This window comes from Saccopteryx bilineata, chromosome 5, assembly GCF_036850765.1.
Source record: "Saccopteryx bilineata isolate mSacBil1 chromosome 5, mSacBil1_pri_phased_curated, whole genome shotgun sequence".
Classification (NCBI taxonomy): Eukaryota; Metazoa; Chordata; class Mammalia; order Chiroptera; family Emballonuridae; genus Saccopteryx; species Saccopteryx bilineata.
The window spans coordinates 158444488-158464365 of record NC_089494.1 but is presented as its reverse complement, the minus strand read 5'-3'; the positions used below and the strand labels follow the sequence as shown (position 1 = coordinate 158464365).

Sequence of the window (19878 nt, the reverse complement as noted above, 5' to 3'; positions counted from 1 at the left end):
ACAAAGATGCAGGTTAGAGCAGGCTCCTACCTTTATGTCCTGTGGGTTGATATCTGGATTTGTTTGGCACTGTAGAGGTCCCAGAGTTTGAATATGAAAAATATAAAGAAGAAATTCATCCCGGGCAGAGGATGGCCAGCCCACCTCCAGGAGGGTGTCACTAATGGTACTTGGTCCGATATTGTGCAGCTACAAACAAGGGACATATGTTATGCTACAACACAAGAAGGGAAATGAAGTCAGACCCCACCTACCCTGTACCCATTCTACATAGCATGAGTTGTGGTTTTATATCACCTGGGCTATGATTGCAAACAATAGAAAATTGAGTCTGTAAAAGCAAAAGGAGCTTTGAAAGTAAGAAGTGCTGGTGCTTAGAGAAGACTCTTCAATCGTGAGGCTCTCAGAAGAGATTTCCCTGCAAAGACCACATTAGCCACACCTGATGATTGTGATGCTTACGTTAAATTTATATTAATTTAATTTCAGTGCTAGCAGTGTAATTTGAATTATATGCTTTCAAAACCTAGTTGTTTTTTCTTTACACTGAAATCGCCTCTTTCCTGACTACTGACTTGTCGATTGCAACCATATGCAATGCACTCTCTTTCACCCTCTGGAAATATGGCTATCCATCAAATGCCAAAGACCCAGGCTCACCACAGTTCACTTCAAGTGCGCATTTCAAAGCCAAGCTCCTTCTGTTTTAATCAGTGAACCTCAAGGAAAGAAAGGCCACATCTCATAAAGAGATGAACATTTTAAACATAAGAATCCTGTACTCGCAGGATACAAGACAGCTTATGGAAAAACAGTCAGTGTACTTAAATTTACTATGATCTTAAAAATTAAAAGTTAGCAGGAGCCTTTGTTTTTTTTCATAGTTCTGACAATTATGGTTAATAAAATAATTTATAATGAGTTTTCTTGATTAGGTGGCCCAATTCACATTATCAGAACAATGTGGCATCCATTAACAGCAGTATATTTTGAGATATGAGATGTATTTGATGATTGCTTTTGGCACTATTGATTATTATCCTAAAATTTTATGATCAATTTATACTAAGATTAAAAGAGGAGCTGCCTTAAATTTGAATATGTTTTCAAACTTCAAAATTCCACCATTCTTAATCAGAAACTAGTGCACAGAAGGTTTGAAAATTATTTCACAATTTCTTTTTCTTTTTTTTTTTCCAGTGATGTTCTTAATCCAAGTGGCCTTGGGGACTATGCTATCCTTTTGCTATCAAGAGAGCTTAAGGCAAAGCTTTGATCCAGCTTTGGACAGAGATTCTGTTTCTGAACCAGCAAGTTGGGCAGATGACAGAGGTGTTCATGTTGACACTGAACAGGGGTTGATGCATCTTTTCCATATATGTAAACAGCTCATCAGTTTTTCAATGGCTCTACTGTGAACTGTAGAGGATGCAGTTTGAGATGAATGTCAGTCAGGATTATGAGGTCAGTGGCATGGGTTATATAGGAAAGGGACAGAGGGCATTAATCAAGAAGAAACCTCAAACGGAACATGGTTTGGAATATTGTTTTACTAAACTTCCATTTCTGGTCCCTTGAAAGTGAACAGTAATAACTTAGAAACACTAAAAGAATTGTTTACTATATCTTGGTTTCTAACTGTAAAAAATGTAAATGTTTCAGATGATGTATCAACAAAGCTCTTCCCTGTTCACTATTTAACACTTAAAGTGGGAGACGATCACCCGGGTTCATTCATGAGTTACTGGCTTGCTTCTGGAATATATTTTACTAATGAATGAACTAATTCAAATCTTAGAATAAGTTATTTATGTCTAATTTGGCTTTTGAGTGAATGGTAAAATTATTCTTATCTATTTAGCATCAACCCATCATATATTATTGTATATGCTTTTTTTGTATAGTAGTGAATAATACATAAAATCTTCTCTGTCTTGTACCTTCCGGTTGGTGACCTTCAGTTTAAGAGGTGGGTGGGTTTTAAGGATATCTGAAAATGCAGGAATAAATAAAATCAAGTCTAGGGAGCTAAGCTATGCTTAGGTTGTCCAAACATTAAAAAGAGAAGAAATAAATAACATTTAAATAAAAAAAATTATAACAAGATGAAATGTTTCTCACTATATAATGGCTCTCACCACAAAAAGCAAGTGGCCATATAGTGATTACTTAACAAGACACCCCACCACCACCACTGCAATATGACAGCATAACAGCAACAATCTGAGCAGTACATGAAGCTCACATACTTGTACTGGCGTCTTTTAAGAAGCTATGAAGTGTTTATTAGTAAAGAGCATTAAGAATAGACCCCTAACATTACTTCAACAGAGACAACAGCTACCTCATAAATATGCTCCACCAGTGGTCCAACTCCCTCCTCTTTGTGGGGCTCCTCTTCTGGTTCCCAGTTATGAATGGGAAGAACAATCTGCGGAGGGTGGGAGACTCTGAAACACGGAATGTCACATTAAGTGCTGCGACAGCACACGTGAAGAATGTTTCACTGGTGTACAGTACCAAAGGACCAGAAAAAACGTGGTTCTCGATTTATTTGAATACTATAAATAGTCTTATAAGGAAAATAGTACTGAAAGTGATGTTCAGTAAAATACTGTAACTATAGGAATAGTGAAAGGTCTGAAACATCCACTGTAGTCTCCTAGTTACTGGTCTTTACTTCAGATTGTCTATTTTATGGCATTTCATCTCTTGGGCACTAGGGGACAGAGTGGAGAACATTCCTGAGTTGAGATGGATAATTTAGCATATACATTATGAAAATATATTTTGGGGAAGATAAAATACATTATGCTCACTTTGTTAAAGATGGCGCTGCCCACGTGGAAGCCTGTCGCCCAGGTGATGGTATTGGTTGCCCTTCTTGCTTGGGATGGGTGTGATTATATTAATGTGTGTTGGGGGCAGGCTGTAGGCAGGCAGGATCCTTGTAGCCTGGGGCTTGGTTTTGGGACTAAGCCTTTCCCACCGTTTTTGATGTGGGGTGGTGCACTCTCATGAGGAATCCCATTATGCCTCAGAGAAGTGACTTTGTATCAGAGACTTCCTTGTTTGTAAATTGGATTAAAGGTTTTGGTTTCTACACTATAAAGTGGGGCAGACCGGGAGCTTGCTCTCTCTCAGTTCCTGAGATTAGCATTAGAGAGGAGAGTGGAGAAAGGCCATGTGGAGGAGGCCAGGAGAAGCAGCCAAGATGGTGGAGTGCTGAGTGAGAAGCCAGTTTGTGCAGTTTGTGCAGGGAGAAGGAAGGAGATGGAGAATAGAGGTAAATAAGTCTGGTGAGCTAGAAACCTTTGATCTAGGAAACTCGAATAAGTCAGTAACTTTGTGAGCACTGAATGAGTGGGTTTTGAAGCCCAGTGTGTGTTTTTACTTGCCCGCTGGGTGCAAGCTAGGATTAAAGGTGATGGCCCACCAGTTCTTGGCTCCATTGTTTCATTACCATCTGTCCGAATCTAATGTGAACCTGCATGGGCCAGGCAGCTGTGATGGTGGCCCTGGCTACTGGCTTTACATATATACTTTTTATATCTATTAGATCCTGTGTGTGTGTGTGTGTGTGTGTACACACATGTGTGTATGTAATTCCTACTTTAAGCCATATCAAGAAATAAGACTTATTTGCATGAATAAAATAATTCTAGAATTCTGTGTGACATGTTAAATGTCCAGCCGTGAAGAAATCAAGTTTCCAGTTAAATATTTCATAATAGAAAAATGGCCACTTGTATATTCCTCTTTCTTAGATTTCTCTGGCTTCCCATTAATTCAGCCATAACTCTCACACGACCATGACTGAAGCCAAAACAAAATAAAGCCTGTTCATGCTCTAAAGTTCTTTTATAGGTGACTCAAGAGTGAGAGAGTTAAATGGCACAGTTGTGTAAGTAGGCTATTAACTTTACTCCTAGGTATTTTTGCCTGTGACTTAGATCTAGAGAGTGAGCACTGGGGGAATGAAATACAATACATGGCCTTATTCTACATTAAAAGCTGATTATAAACCTAATGATTCTTTTTACACAATCTTAAAAAGGAATTCTCCAAACCCCATAATACTTTCTAGCAATTTTCAGCTAAAAGATATATTAAAAGGAGTTTCAATACTTCTAACTAGAAGTGATTTCACATCATCTCTTTTTAGCAATTGTAGGTCTTAAATGCCCTTTTAAGGGTATGCAGGAATTAACACAGCCTCTAGCAATTTCAAAGTTATCATTTTCCCTCCCTCTGATAATCTCTTTCTAAAGCAGAAAGTAAATTTTATTGGGCTAAATTCTGACCTAGGGGCAAGTAATTTAACGTTTGTGTATCTCTATTTCCTCACCTGGAAAATTATGATAAACTTTTTGGGTTGTATACCAGAAACAATTGGAAAAGATCTCAAATGTGTTTTGGTCAAAATTAATTTGGGTGCATTGCATTCTGAAGGTGGGTAGGAGTAGTACATTTTAAAAACTGAAAACCAAAGAAATGGACTAAATTGTGAAGTCTTTCGCATTCATTTTTAAGGTGTAACAATTTAATAAAAAGTGCAGGGCGTAGCTTTGCTGGGGAGATACTTTAACATCCTCTAACTTGAGAGTGGTTTGTTGTTATGCCATGAGCCCCTTACCTACTTAATTTGATTAAATTCTATTTAGATGAAACAGGAAATTTGGTAAAGAAAGGAGTCCAGAACATGCTAGGTTTCCTTCATCGGACGGAAGTCCACAGAGCTTAGGCTTCCATTCCCACGGGGTCTTGATGACCTCACCACCAAAGCTTTACTTTGCTCTTAGCTTCTTAGCTTGGCAACAACAGAGTTGATTCCAGCATGCCCACATCTGTTGTGAGGCTCTAGGGAAACCTTTTTTTTGGTTGTTCTTATGATTATCAATCTTAAAGGACTGGTCATAAATCCTCTAGGACCAAAGAAGCATAAATTTAGATCTGGGCTGGTATTGTGGAGACATCATGTTCAAACTCCTCATTTTATAAATAAAATAAAAGCTGATGTCCAGAGAAGTAGGGGGCTGGTTACAGGTGAAGACTATAGCTCAGGTTTACTCAGTACCATCTGCTCTATTTTTAATATACAATTGACCACAGAGGCCACTAAGCTGCAGTGAGCTTAGTAAACACAACTTAAAAAAACTTCCTGGCCCATTTCTGTAACACAATCAAATAAAAATCTATAAAGAAACCTATCACAGGGCATGGCAAAATTATTCAAAAAGTATGACTCACAAAATTCACTTATTTACCCTCTGAAGAACTTACCAAGTCTGGAGAAACCCGGGCAAAGAATGGTTTTCTGAAAATCCCAACTAAATAAGTGAAGCATTGTCCACTATTTTCAAAGTTATTATGTTTTTAGAAAGCATGGAGAAACAATATCATTAACTAATTGGCTTGGAATGAACTGCGGGTGCAGTGATCTAACAACCGTTACTGTATAGCCTTCATATTCTAAGATAGAGGATAGAGCATTACTCCACAAAGACCCTCAAGTAGTAAAATTAGTGGTCCTTAACACTAACACGAGATATTAGGAAGGGCTTTGAGGGAAAGGAGTAAATTAAGTTTTGGATAAGTTAAAGATTTTATGCTCTCAGAAAGTTCCAATCTGATGATGCAGTAGTATGGTATAAGCCCTATTTGCATACCTTGTGTTCAAGTCATATTGGTCCAAAATAGCAAAGACTACCATTTATGAAATAATGTTGGCTCTACCTGCTGTAGACAATATCTATACAGAAAATGGTTATTTATGATTGTAGGCTCTCTTAATTCAAACCCATTCAATCCTGATTATTTTATAAATGATAAAATTGTATTATTCTTTAAGATATCAATATAGTCAACCTTCACCATATTATGGTTCACTTTTCGTGGTCTCAATGTATTGTGACTTTTTAAATTGTATATATATCTAATTTTGTATTGCATATTTTTTTGCTATATTGCAGGATTTTGAGGTATATAGGTATTATTTTATATTTATTATTTTAATTAGTTTTGTAGTAAAATAAGCAAAATAAATGTGGGAAAGGTTAATAACAATGTGGGAAAGTTTTAAAAGACTGTGGAGAGGGTTTATAAAGCCTTAAAAATATAAATAATAAAATAAATATAAGGTTAGTACTTCATGGATTTTCGCCTATGGCAGGGTGTTCTAAAACCTAACCCCCACAATAGATGAGGGACCACTGTATATGTGGTCCTGCTTTTTGTGACTAAGTTTAATGCTAAATTACTCTTTTGTACCAAGAAGTGACATTTAAATCTGCTTGAAGACATTACTTGGTATTGAAAGAAATGAAACAATTCTCAGTATTGTCTTCCCATCCAAAATACAAATCCATTTAAATTCATTTTTTAAATTACAAAAATAATGGTAAATTAAGAAAAGAAAACCAAACATGATAACATATATTGGAATAAGGATCACTGACTAAAAAAAAGATTAGATTTTCCTGATGACTGTACATAGAATTTTCAACACAGTAGCTATTCATTAAGAATTGAACATTGGAAGTAATGTCTTTGCTGAATATTTGGAGGAAAGAATTTCTTATTATTTAAAATTTTACTCTGTAAAATGACTAAAAAGAATTTTAACACTATCTTAGAGAAAAAATATGGCCAATTGTTGAAAATTAATTTAGCAATTAAAATAACTGCACACACATGAGAAACCCAATTTTAAATCTCTGTTTTGATTATTGGCAAAAATGAATATAAAATTTCCTACTTTTTTTTTTTACTTAGAAATAGTTGTATAATAAGTGATGACAGAAAAACATTTAGAACATTAATCTGAAAATATGAATATATGAAAATAAATACAGTTACATTAATACTCTGGCTGCCTTGGACTGATTTATGTCATGGAATAAAAGCAGCTCCAAATTTAAAATTTATTTTGGAATGAAACAGTTCCTCTTTATTTTTGGTTAGCAATATAAAGATAAGCTAAATTTGAAGGAGACAAAATTTTGTATATACTAGTTGAGATTTTTTTAAAAAAAATAATGCTTGTGTTTTCTTATTTGATTTTTAAAATAGTATTTTTCTTATCAAGAGAGGGATGGGGGAATTAAACTATAAATGCACCAACATAAAAAGGATTAGTTGTAAATATCTGTAAACCAAACAGGTCACTTCCCATGAGTCAACTCCTAAGTTAAAGAGGAAATCACAAAGGAAATTAGAAAATATTTTGAAGTAAATTACAATGAAAACCCAACATACTAACATTTTAGTATGCCACTAAAGCAGTTGTTGAGGGAATTATAGCACAAAATGCTATTTAAGAAAAGAAGACAGGTCTCCAAGTAGTGATCTAATTTCTACATAGAGGAATAAGAAAAAAATAAAAGATAAAATACAACCCGAAGTGAGCAGAAGGAAAGAAACAATAACAAAAGCAGAAACCAATAGAATAATAATAATAAATAAACACCCAAAACAAAAGCAATAAAAAGATTTAGAAAAGGATAAAAAGATCAACAAACCAAAAACACCTCGTTCCTCTAGCCAGACTATCTAGGGAAAAAATAAAGTGCCAATATTGGGAAGGATAAGAGGACATCATTAGAAGTCCTATGGACATTAAAGGGAAAGGAGAGAATATTATGAACAATTTCATACCAAAACATGTACCAACTTGGATGAAATAGACAAATTCCTTGAAAGACAAACTATCAATGCTCAATCAAGTAGAAACAGAGAATGTGAATAGCTTTATATTAAATAATGACATTGAATTGTTAAAACCCTTCCTAGGAGGAGATGACGTCAGAGTAATGGCGGGGTAGGAAGCGATACCAATAAATCTCCCCCAAAACTCAACAAGATCTTCAACCAGAAACAGAAAAACCTATCCTTGGAGCCTCCAGATGTTTCACAATACACCCAAAGGTATGATCGAGTGAAAAATTGGCTAAATATATAACCAAACCCTGAAGGAAATAGGGAGTAAGAAACGCTCCGCCTTCCTCACTAACCTAAACAGGACGGCTTTCACTGGAAACTGAGAATATAGAAACTAAGGCAGGCAAAGGGGGTGAATAGATCCAGGCCATGGCACAAACGGCTGAACCAGGCTGTGGCATGGAGATCCAAGCCAAGGAAAAACTGTTCCTGTGACAACCCGGGCAATACAGCTAATACTCACGCCAAACCCAGACAAAGAAAGACAAGCGGGGCAGCCATTTTACCCGATCTCCTGGTCGGCGCGCACAGATAGTGGGCGAGAGATTCCTTCCAAAGCCCCGGGAGTGTGCTCCCGTGTTGTACCACAGAGAGGCAGAGTCAGAGGCCTTTGTGTGGGCCGAAAGTGGAATCTCCAGGCCGCCCTAGCACCCTGGGGGAGCCACGCATGGGGAGGGAGCGAGAACTAATTCCAACACTAGAACTTTTCCATGCCGGAGGAGGTTTCATTCAGAGGGTGAGGCCACTGGTTTGACATCCTGGTCTGCATGTGCAGATAGTGAGCGAGAGATTCCTCCGAGTGCCTCGGCAGTGCCTGCCCGTGTTATCCCACAGAGGGGCAGAGTCAGGAGCCTTTGTGTGGGCCTAAAGCGGAATCTCAGGCCGCCCCAGCGCTTTGAAAAAGCCGCACACGGGGACAGAGCGAGAACCAATTCCAACGCGGGAACTTTTCAGTGCGGGCGGGGGGTTTCACTCAGAGGGCGAGACTTCCGGTCTGACATCCTGGTCTGTGCGTGCAGATAGTGAACGAGAGTTTCCTTCAAGCGCCCCGGGAGTGGGTGCCCGCCCGTGTTACCGGACAGAGTGGCAGAGCCAGAGGTCTTTGAGTGGGCAGAAGCCCCGGCTGATTATGCTAGCAGCTCTGATTGACTGAGCTTTACCCAGAGCCCTGTGCTGAGTGGGAATAGAGTGGGGAGTGGCCAGCTCTTTGAGCCTCTTACTATCCAGGCAGAGGCAGCAGCAACCCCAAGGAAAAACTAGGAGAGAGGCTCCAGGAACACGGATTCTCTCACTGTCGGAGCCTATAAATGCTAATGAGCCTCAACTGCCAACGTGATTAAAGCACAATACATGACATCGCCATAGAGACTTATCAACTGCAAACCTCCACCTGAGCATGCCATAGGAGCAGAACCCGGGGTGCAGAGTCACCGACCAGGAAGAGGGAGAGAAAAGAAAAAGCAAGAAGATAACCTCTCAAAATCAAGAATAATCCGCAGAATTTATAACCTATCCCATTTTATTATATTTGTTCGTTTGTTTCTCTTATCTTCATCCTTGATTTTTTTTTCCTCCTCCAATTTGGCCGTTTAACTCTCTATCGGTCTTACTCTCTCCTCTCCTTAAACTATACTACCCATAAGTGTTACATCTCCCTCCCATTATCTTTTCTTTCCTCTTCCTTTCTCTCTATGAGGGTTGCACTCCAACTCTCTATGAGGGTTAACTCTCTCTCTCTCTCTCCTCTTTTTTCTTTTTTCTTCTTTTAGTGGTTCCCTCTTTTTTTTCTCACTCTCTCTTTCTTTTCTTCCTCTATATTAGTTTCTTCCTTTCTCCTTTACGTCTCCTCTCATTCAAACCTCAATAACGAACAAATTATCTTATCTGGTACTCAAACTTATGTTTGTGGCATTTTAGGGGGTTTTTACTTCACCTTTTTAACTCACTAGCAGTGCTCCCATCCCTGGCTCTCCATTTTATCAAGCTCTTGTTCCACTAAATAAAATAGCAATTTTTTAATTTGTCCCCCCATTTTCCTGATTCCCTCTTATTCCTCTCATCATAAATCTTATTCATCCAACATCTAAATGCAAATCATTTTATTCTTGATCCAAATTTTTTCATTATTTGCTTTTTGTGGGTCCATAACCACCCTTTTTTTTAATTTTTATTTTATTTTATTATTTTATTTTATTATTATTATTATTTTTTGCCCCTTTATTACTTTTCCCCAATTCAGGCCCCCCATTACAGGCATTGTTTGTTCTACTAAATACAATATAATTCACAGTTCACCACAAGATTTTCTCAAGAAAGAGGGGAGAGAAGAGGAGAGGAAAAAAGGAGGGGGGGGAATAATTTCCTTTTTTTAAAAAAATTTTTTATTATTTTATTTTTCTTTATTTCATTATTAATTTTTAAAAAAACAACTTTTTTCGATTTTTTATTTCTTTAACTTTTTATTCTTTATTAAATCTCATTAATACTATCAACAAAACCACCCTCAGATGCCATTAAGGAAGAGAAAATCAAATATCATGGATACAAAAGAAAGAGAGGTAACACAGCTAGATGAGGAAAAATCTATGGAGGAAAAATTTAATATATTGGAAACCTTGGAGCTAAATGACAGAGAATTCAAGATAGAAATCCTAAAAATACTCAGAGATATACAAGAAAACACAGAAAGGAAATTTAGGGAGCTCAGAAAACAACTCAATAAACACAAAAAATGTATGTCCAAGGAAATTGAAACTATAAAAACAAATCAAACAGAGATGAAAAACTCAATTCACGAGCTGAAAAATGAGGTAACAAGCTTAGCTAATAGGACAGGCCAGATAGAAGAGAGGATTAGTGAAATAGAAGACAAGCAACTTGAGGCACAACAGAGAGAAGAAGAAAGAGACTCAAAAATTTTAAAAAATGAGATAGCCCTACAAGAATTATCTGACTCCATCAGAAAGAATAACATAAGAATAATAGATATATCAGAGGGAGAAGAGAGAGAAAATGGAATGGAGAACATACTCAAACAAATAATAGATGAGAACTTCCCAAGCCTGTGGAAAGAACTAAAGCCTCAAATTCATGAAGCAAACAGAACTCTGAGTTTTCTTAACCCCAACAAACCTACTCCAAAGCTCATCACAATGAAATTGGCACAAACCCAATGGCAAAGAAAAAATTCTCAAGGCAGCCAGGGAAAAGAAGAATACAACATATAAAGGAAGGCCCATTAGATTATCATCAGATTTCTCAGCAGAAACTCTACAAGCTAGAAGAGAGTGGACCCCAATATTTAAAGTCCTGAAAGAGAGTAACTTTCAGCCACGAATACTATATCCATCAAAGCTATCCTTCAAATATGAAGGAGAAATAAAAACATTCACAGATACAGAAAAGATGAGGGAATTTATCATCAGAAAACCCCCACTCCAGGAATTACTAAAGGGGGTTCTCCAATCAGATACAAAGAACAAAAAAAAACAAAGCCACAAGTAAAAGCTCCAAGAAGAACACAATAAAACCAAATTTAAATTTTAACAACAACAAAAAGAAAGGGGGAGAGGATGGAGATTAATAGTAGCAAAGGACGATGATGTGCAAAAGTACTCACAAAATAGTGCGCTACAATGAACAGGGTAGGAACCCTTTTCATTACTTAAAGGTAACCACCATTGAAAAAGCCACCACAGAAGCACATGAGATAAAAAAGATAGCAACAGAGGAAAGATGTATGGAATACAACCAAATAAAAACAAAAGATAGAAAAACGAAAGAGAAGGATCAAACAAGACACAAAACTAACAGAAAGCAATCTATAAAATGGCAATAGGGAACTCACAAGTGTCAATAATTACACTAAATGTAAACGGATTAAACTCACCAATAAAAAGACACAGAGTAGCAGAATGGATTAAGAAAGAAAATCCAACTGTATGCTGCTTACAGGAAACTCATCTAAGTAACAAGGATAAAAATAAATTCAAAGTGAAAGGCTGGAAAACAATACTCCAAGCAAATAACATCCAAAAAAAAGCAGGCGTAGCAATACTCATATCTGATAATGCTGACTACAAGACAACAAAAGTACTCAGAGACAAAAATGGCCATTTCATAATGGCTAAGGGGACACTGAATCAAGAAGACATAACAATTCTTAGTACATATGCACCAAACCAAGGAGCACCAAAATATATAAGACAGCTACTTATTGACCTTAAAACAAAAACTGACAAAAATACAATCATACTTGGAGACCTCAATACACCGCTGATGGCTCTAGATTGGTCATCCAAACAGAGAATCAACAAAGATATAGTGGCCTTAAACAAAACACTAGAGCACCTGGATATGATAGACATCTACAGGACATTTCATCCCAAAGTGACTGAGTATACATTTTTCTCCAGTGTACATGGATCATTCTCAAGAATTGACCATATGTTGGGCCACAAAAACAACATCAGCAAATTCAGAAAAATTGAAGTTATACCAAGCATATTTTCTGATCATAAAGCCTTGAAACTAGAATTCAACTGCAAAAAAGAGGAAAAAAATCCCACAAAAATGTGGAAACTAAACAACATACTTTTAAAAAATGAATGGGTCAAAGAAGAAATAAGTGCAGAGATCAAAAGATATATACAGACTAATGAAAATGACAATACGACATATCAGAATCTATCGGATGCAGCAAATGCAGTGATAAGAGGGAAGTTCATATCACTTCAGGCATATATGAACAAACAAGAGAGAGCCCAAGTGAACCACTTAACTTCACACCTTAAGGAACTAGAAAAAGAAGAACAAAGACAACCCAAAACCAGCCGAAGAAAGGAGATAATAAAAATCAGAGCAGAAATAAATGAAATAAAGAACAGTAAAAATATAGAAAAAATTAATAGAACAAAGAGCTGGTTCTTTGAAAAGATCAACAAAATTGACAAACCCTTGGCAAGACTTACCAAGAAAAAAAGAGAAAGAACTCATATAAACAAAATCCAAAATGAAAGAGGAGAAATCACCATGGACACCATAGATATACAAAGAATTATTGTAGCATACTATGAAAAACTTTATGCTACTAAATTTAACAATCTAGAAGAAATGGATAAATTCCTAGAACAATACAACCTTCCTAGACTGAGTCAAGAAGAAGCAGAAAGCCTAAACAGACCTATTAGTAGAGAAGAAATAGAAAAAATCATTAATAACCTCCCCAAAAATAAAAGTCCAGGCCCTGACGGCTATACCAGCGAATTTTATCAAACATTCAAAGAAGACTTGGTTCCTATTCTACTCAAAGTCTTCCAAAAAATTGAAGAAGAAGCAATACTTCCAAACACATTTTATGAGGCCAACATAACCCTCATACCAAAACCAGGCAAGGATGGCACAAAAAAAGAAAACTACAGACCAATATCTCTAATGAATACAGATGCTAAAATACTAAACAAAATACTAGCAAATTGAATACAACAATATATTAAAAAAATAATACATCACGATCAAGTGGGATTCATCCCAGAATCTCAAGGATGGTTCAACATACGTAAAATGGTTAACGCAATACACCATATCAACAAAACAAAGAACAAAAACCACATGATCTTATCAATAGACGCAGAAAAGGCTTTTGATAAAATACAACACAATTTTATGTTTAAGACTCTCAACAAAATGGGTATAGAAGGAAAATATCTCAACATGATAAAGGCCATATATGATAAACCATCAGCTAACATCATATTAAATGGCACTAAACTGAAGGCTTTCCCCCTTAAATCAGGAACAAGACAGGGTTGTCCAATCTCTCCACTCTTATTTAATGTGGTACTAGAGGTTCTAGCCAGAGTAATCAGACAAGACAAAGAAATAAAAGGCATCCATGTCGGAAAAGAAGAAGTAAAGGTATCACTTTTTGCAGATGATATGATCCTATATATCGAAAACCCCAAAGAATCCACAAAAAGACTACTAGAAATAATAAGCCAATACAGTAAGGTCGCAGGATACAAAATTAACATACAGAAGTCAATAGCCTTTCTATATGCCAACAATGAAACAACTGAGAACGAATTCAAAAGAATAATCCCCTTCACAATTGCTACAAAAAAAATAAAATACTTAGGAATAAACATAACAAAGAATGTAAAGGACTTATATAATGAAAACTATAAACCATTGTTAAGGGAAATCAAAAAAGATATAATGAGATGGAAGAATATTCCTTGTTCTTGGTTAGGAGGAATAAATATAACCAAGATGGCCATATTATCCAAAGCAATATACAAATTTAATGCAATTTCCATCAAAATTCCAATGACATTTTTTAAAGAAATAGAGCAAAAAATCATCAGATTTATATGGAACTATAAAAAACCCCGAATAGCCAAAGCAATCCTAAAGAAAAAGAATGAAGCTGGGGGCATTACAATACCTGACTTCAAACTCTATTATAGGGCCACGACAATCAAAACAGCATGGTATTGGCAGAGAAGTAGACACTCAGACCAATGGAACAGAATAGAAAGTTCAGAAATAAAACCACATATATATAGTCAAATAATTTTTGATAAAGGGGCCAAGAACATACAGTGGAGAAAAGAAAGTCTCTTCAATAAATGGTGTTGGGAAAACTGGAAAGCCACATGTAAAAGAATGAAACTGGACTACAGTTTGTCCCCCTGTACTAAAATTAACTCAAAATGGATCAAAGATCTAAACATAAGACCTGAAACAATAAAGTACATAGAAGAAGAAGACATAGGTACTAAACTCATGGACCTGGGTTTTAAAGAGCATTTTATGAATTTGACTCCAAGGGCAAGAGCAGTGGAGGCAAAAATTAATGAATGGGACTACATCAGACTAAGAAGTTTTTGCTCAGCAAGAGAAACTGATAACAAAATAAACAGAATGCCAACTAAATGGGAAATGATATTTTTAAACAACAGCTCAGATAAGGGCCTAATATCCAAAATATACAAAGAACTCATAAAACTCAACAACAAACAAACAAACAAACAATCCAATAAAAAAATTGGAAGAGGACATGAACAGACACTTCTCCCAGGAGGAAGTACAAATGGCCAACAGATATATGAAAAGATGCTCATCTTCTTTAGTTATTAGAGAAATGCAAATCTAAACTGCAATGAGATACCACCTCACACGTGTTAGATTAGCTATTATTAACAAGACAGGTAATAGCAAATGTTGGAGAGGCTGTGGAGAAAAAGGAACCCTCATACACTGTTGGTAGGAATGTAAAGTAGTACAACCATTATGGAAGAAAGTATGATGGTTACTCAAAAAACTGAAAATAGAACTACCTTTTGACCCAGCAATCTCTCTACTGGGTATATACCCCCAAAACTCAGAAACATTGATACGTAAAGACACATGGCAGCCCCATGTTCATTGCAGCATTGTTCACAGTGGCCAGGACATGGAAACAACCAAAAAGCCCTTCAATAGATGACTGGATAAAGAAGATGTGGCACATATACACTATGGAATACTACTCAGCCATAAGAAATGATGACATCGGATCATTTACAGCAAAATGGTGGGATCTTGATAACATTATACGAAGTGAAATAAGTAAATCAGAAAAAAACAGGAATTGCATTATTCCATACGTAGGTGAGACATAAAAGTGAAACTAAGAGACATTGATAAGAGTGTGGTGGTTATGGGGGGAGGGGGGGAAAGGGAGAGGGAAAGGGGGAGGGGGAGGGGCACAAAGAAAACTAGATAGAAGGTGACAGAGGACAATCTGACTTTGGGTGATGGGTATACAACAAATTGAAAGACAAGATAACCTGGACTTTTATCTTTGAATATATGTATCCTGATTTATTGATGTCGCCCCATTAAAAAAATAAAATTTAAAAAAATTAAAGAAAAAGAAATTTGAGTGCCTAATAAATATTAATTCAATAATTGCTCAAAAAAAATCCTTCCTAAAAAAACAAAAAGCCAAAAACAAACAAAACACCCCCAAATAGTGTAGACTGAGATGGCTTCACTGGTCAATTTTACCAAATATTTAAGGAAGAAAGAACATCAATTCTACACAAATATTCTTATAAATGTTGGAGAAATACTTCCAATTCATTTTATAGAGCTGTCATTCTCCTAATACCCAAATCAGAAAAAAGGTATTGTAAGAAAACTACATATCTGTATTTCTCATGAACATATATGCCACAGTCACTAACAAAGTTTTAAGTTGAGTACCACAATATATAGAGAATAAATTCAAACACACACACACACACACACACACACACACACACACAGAATGTAAAATATGTCAAAACATAAATGTGGGGGAATGAGTAAAAACTAGTGCTTTTAGAATGTGTTTGAACTTAAGCAACTTAAAATAGGCTGCTATGAACAGCGGTTGTTATATGTGAATCTCATGGTAACCAGAAACTAAAACCTATAATGGATACATGAAAGAGAAAGGAATCCAGACATATCACTAAAGAAAGTCATTAATGCACAGAAGAGAGCAGAGAAGAAGAAAGGAACAACAACAACAAAAAAAAATCTAAAAAAACCAAACCAGAAAACAATTAAGAAAATGACAGTAAGTACAACTCTATCAACAAATTCAAAACCAACTCTTTAAATGTAAGTGAACTAAATGAACCAATGAAAAAGCATAGGTGACTGAATCACTAAAAAAGGACCCATGATTGCCCTGGCTGGTTGGCTCAGTGGTAGAGAGTCGGCCCAACGTGTGGTTGTCCTTGGTTCAGTTCCTGGTCAGGGCACACAGGAGAAGTGACCATCTGCTTTACACCCTTCCTCCTTTCCCTTCTCTCCATCTCTCTCTTCTACTCCCTCAGCAAGGCTCCACTGCAGCAAGTTGGCCTGGGTGCTGAGGATGGCACCATGGCCTCGCCTAAGGTACTAAAATGGCTCTGGTTGCAATGGGCAGAGCATTGCCTCCTAGTGGGCTTGCCAGGTGGATCCTGGCTGGCGCATGTGGGAGTCTGTCTCTCTGCCTCCCCACTTCTCATTTAAGATAAATACACACACATACACAAAAAGAAGACCCATGCTTATGCTGCCTAAAAGAGACTCACTTTAGATCAAAAGACTCACACTTTGAAAGTGAAGGGATGAAAAAAGATAGTTTTTGCAAATGGAAACAAAAAGCAAGGGGAGCAATTCTTGTATCAAACAGACTTTAAAACAAAGACTGTAAAAAGAGACTAAGAACACTATATAATGATAGAAGATCAATCCAATAAGTAGATACAACTCTTATAAACATCTACACACCAATGTAGAGCACGTAAATACATAAAGCAGACATTAACAGACATAAAGGGAGAGACTGATGGTTATACAATAATAGTAGGGGACTTTAACACCCCACTTACATCAATAGATAGATCATTCAGACAGAAAATCAAGGAAACATCGGCCTAAACTGATACATTAGACCAGATGGATTTAAAGAGATATTTATAGAACATTTTACTTGAAACAGCAGAGTACATATTCTTTTCAAGTGCATATGAAACATTTTCCAGGATAGACCACATGTTAGGACCACCCAAAACAAGCCTCAATACATTTAGGAGATTGAAATCAAGCATCTTTTCTGACCACAGTTGAAAATAGCACTATCATAAAACCCAGCAATTTTAGTTCTGAGCATTTATCTGCAGAAAACAAAAATACTAATTTGAAAAGCTATATGCAGCCCTAAGTTCATTGCAACATTATTTAAAATAGCCAACATATGGAAGTAACCTAGGTGAATATTGATAAATGAATGTGTAAAGATGTTTTACATATTACTCAGCTATAAAAATGAATGAAATCTTGCCATTTTTGACAACATGAATGGACGTAGAGGCTATTATGCTCAGTGAGACAAAAAAAACCCCCAAACAATTACTGTATGATTTCACTTATATGTGCAGTCTAAAAACAAAACAAAACAAACCAGCAATAAAAAACTCATAGACACAGAGAACAAACTGATGGTTGCCAGATGGAAAGGGGTTGAGGGAATGAGAGAAAAAGGTGAGAGTGATTAAGAAGTACAAATTTCCAGTTATAAAAATAGTCATGAGAAAGTACAGGACTGGGAATATAGTCAATAATAAATTAAAAACTATGTATGGTACCAGATGAATACTAGATGTATTGGATTGATTAAACCATAAATTATATAAATATCTAATCACTATATTGTAAAGTTAAAACTAATATATTGTGTCAACTATTAACTGAAAATAAATTTAAACAAATAATCTAAAAATTTCTTAAAATTCAAAACCAAAAATTAAGTCACCACTTTAAAAGAAATAAAAAAGAAAACCATTTAATCATCTTAGATACAAAAAACACATTTGAAAAAAATGAATACTGTTGGGCAGATAAAATGTATTATGCTCACTTTGTTAAAGATGGCGCTGCTGCCCACGTGGAGGCCATTGCCCAGGTGATATTAATGTGTGTCTCTGTGGGCAGGCAGGATTGTTGTAGCCTGGGGCTTGGTTTTGGGATTAAGCCTTTCCTACCCTTTTTGATGTGGGGTGGTACAATCCCATCATGCCTCAGAGAAGTGACTGTATTAGAGACTTCCCTATTTTGTATATTGGATTAAAGGTTTTGAATCTACACTATAAAATGGGAGCAGAAAGGGAGCTTGCGCTCTTGGTTCCTGGGATGATTAGCATGAGAGAGCAGAGGGAGCAGAGCAGAGAGCAGAAAGAGGCCATGTGGCCAGGAGAAGCAGCCAAGATGGCAGAGTGCTGAAAGAAAAGCCTGTTTGTGCAGAGTTAGAAGCAGGGATAAGGAAGGAGATGGGGAACTGAGGAGAATAAGGCTGGTGAGCTAGAAACCTTTGATTCTAGGAAACTCGGATAAGTCAGTAGTAGCTTTGTGAGCACTGAATGTGAGTGGGTTTTGGAGCCCAGTGTGTGTTTTACTTGCCCGCCGAGTGCAAGCTAGGATTAAAGACTATGGCCCATCAGCTTTTGGCTCCGTTGTTTCTTTACCGACTGTCCGAATCCAATGCAAACCTGCATGAGCCGGGCTGCTGTGATAGTGGCCCTGGCCCTGTCTCCTGGCTTTACAAATACACATTCATGTTAGAAATCCTCAAGAAAACTAGGAAAAAAGGGGATACCCTCAACTTGATAAAAAGCCTTCAGCTAACATCAGACATAAATGGTAATAGCATGAGTGGTTTTCCTCTTAAGAGCAAGGCACAATCTAAGAGAGGGAAGGGTGTCTCCTTTCACAACATCAATTCAGTCTTGTACTAGTAGTCTAATCTACTCAGTAAGAGGAAAAAAAAGAAGTAAAAAGCATAACTGTGTAGTAAACAGTTTAACCTTGCCGCAAAAGAGGTCCGACCTTTGCCCTCAGAGTCTAAGAGGGAATCTCGAAGCTCTCAACATTTTATGCTGCAGAGGAAGGAGCCTTTGTTTGGCTGGGGGGTTTGGGTCACAATAGATATTCTAATAATATGACTTAGGATGGGCATTGCCCACACCAAAAAGATAAACCACATGATTTAGGATGGGAGTGTTGGTCAAATCACAGCAGTTAAGTGAAAGAGATCAATCATGCCTATGTAATGGTGCTCCTGAAAAACTGAACACTTGAGTGTCAGGTGAGCTTTGCTGGTTGATCATACTCCATGCATACTGTTACACATCAATACCATGAAAGTAACACATCTCTACTGAAGAAAATGGAAGCCCTGTGTTTGGTAGTTCCCTGGACTCCGACTTACAGATTTCTGCCCTTGACTAATTTTCATTGCTATTGTTTCTCTGTAATAAGTTGTGCCACAAGCATAAGCTTTCAATGAGTTCTGTAAATCCTTCTAAATTAATTACTGAATATGAGGGTAGATTTGGGTTGGTGTCAGAAGTGAGGGCAATCCACTGTGGGGATGGTTCCCTCTAACTTTACAGATGACTGAACTTTTCCACATATAGATTAGAAAAAAAAGAAATAAAACTGTATTTACTCACAAATAACATGATTTTGTAGTAAATCCTAGAAAAGCAACAAACAAGAAGCTACTAGAATTTGTGAGTTTACCAAGATCTCATTGTTCCCTACTACATTTCAAGACTTATTCAAATGTGGCTCAATGGAACA

At 36.6% G+C, this 19878-nt stretch overlaps 1 protein-coding gene across 1 annotated transcript in view; it reads right to left on the bottom strand.

The window, feature by feature from the left end:
- The window catches only part of ITGA8 (integrin subunit alpha 8), a 287595-nt gene that overhangs the window by 49241 nt on the left and 218476 nt on the right, over window positions 1-19878 (bottom strand). Inside the window, exons 24-25 of the mRNA XM_066280756.1 lie at window positions 2345-2450; window positions 31-189 (exon numbers count right to left, since the gene is read on the bottom strand). Of these exons, the coding sequence (XP_066136853.1) occupies window positions 31-189; window positions 2345-2450 (265 nt within the window). The remainder of the gene's footprint in view (window positions 1-30; window positions 190-2344; window positions 2451-19878) is intronic.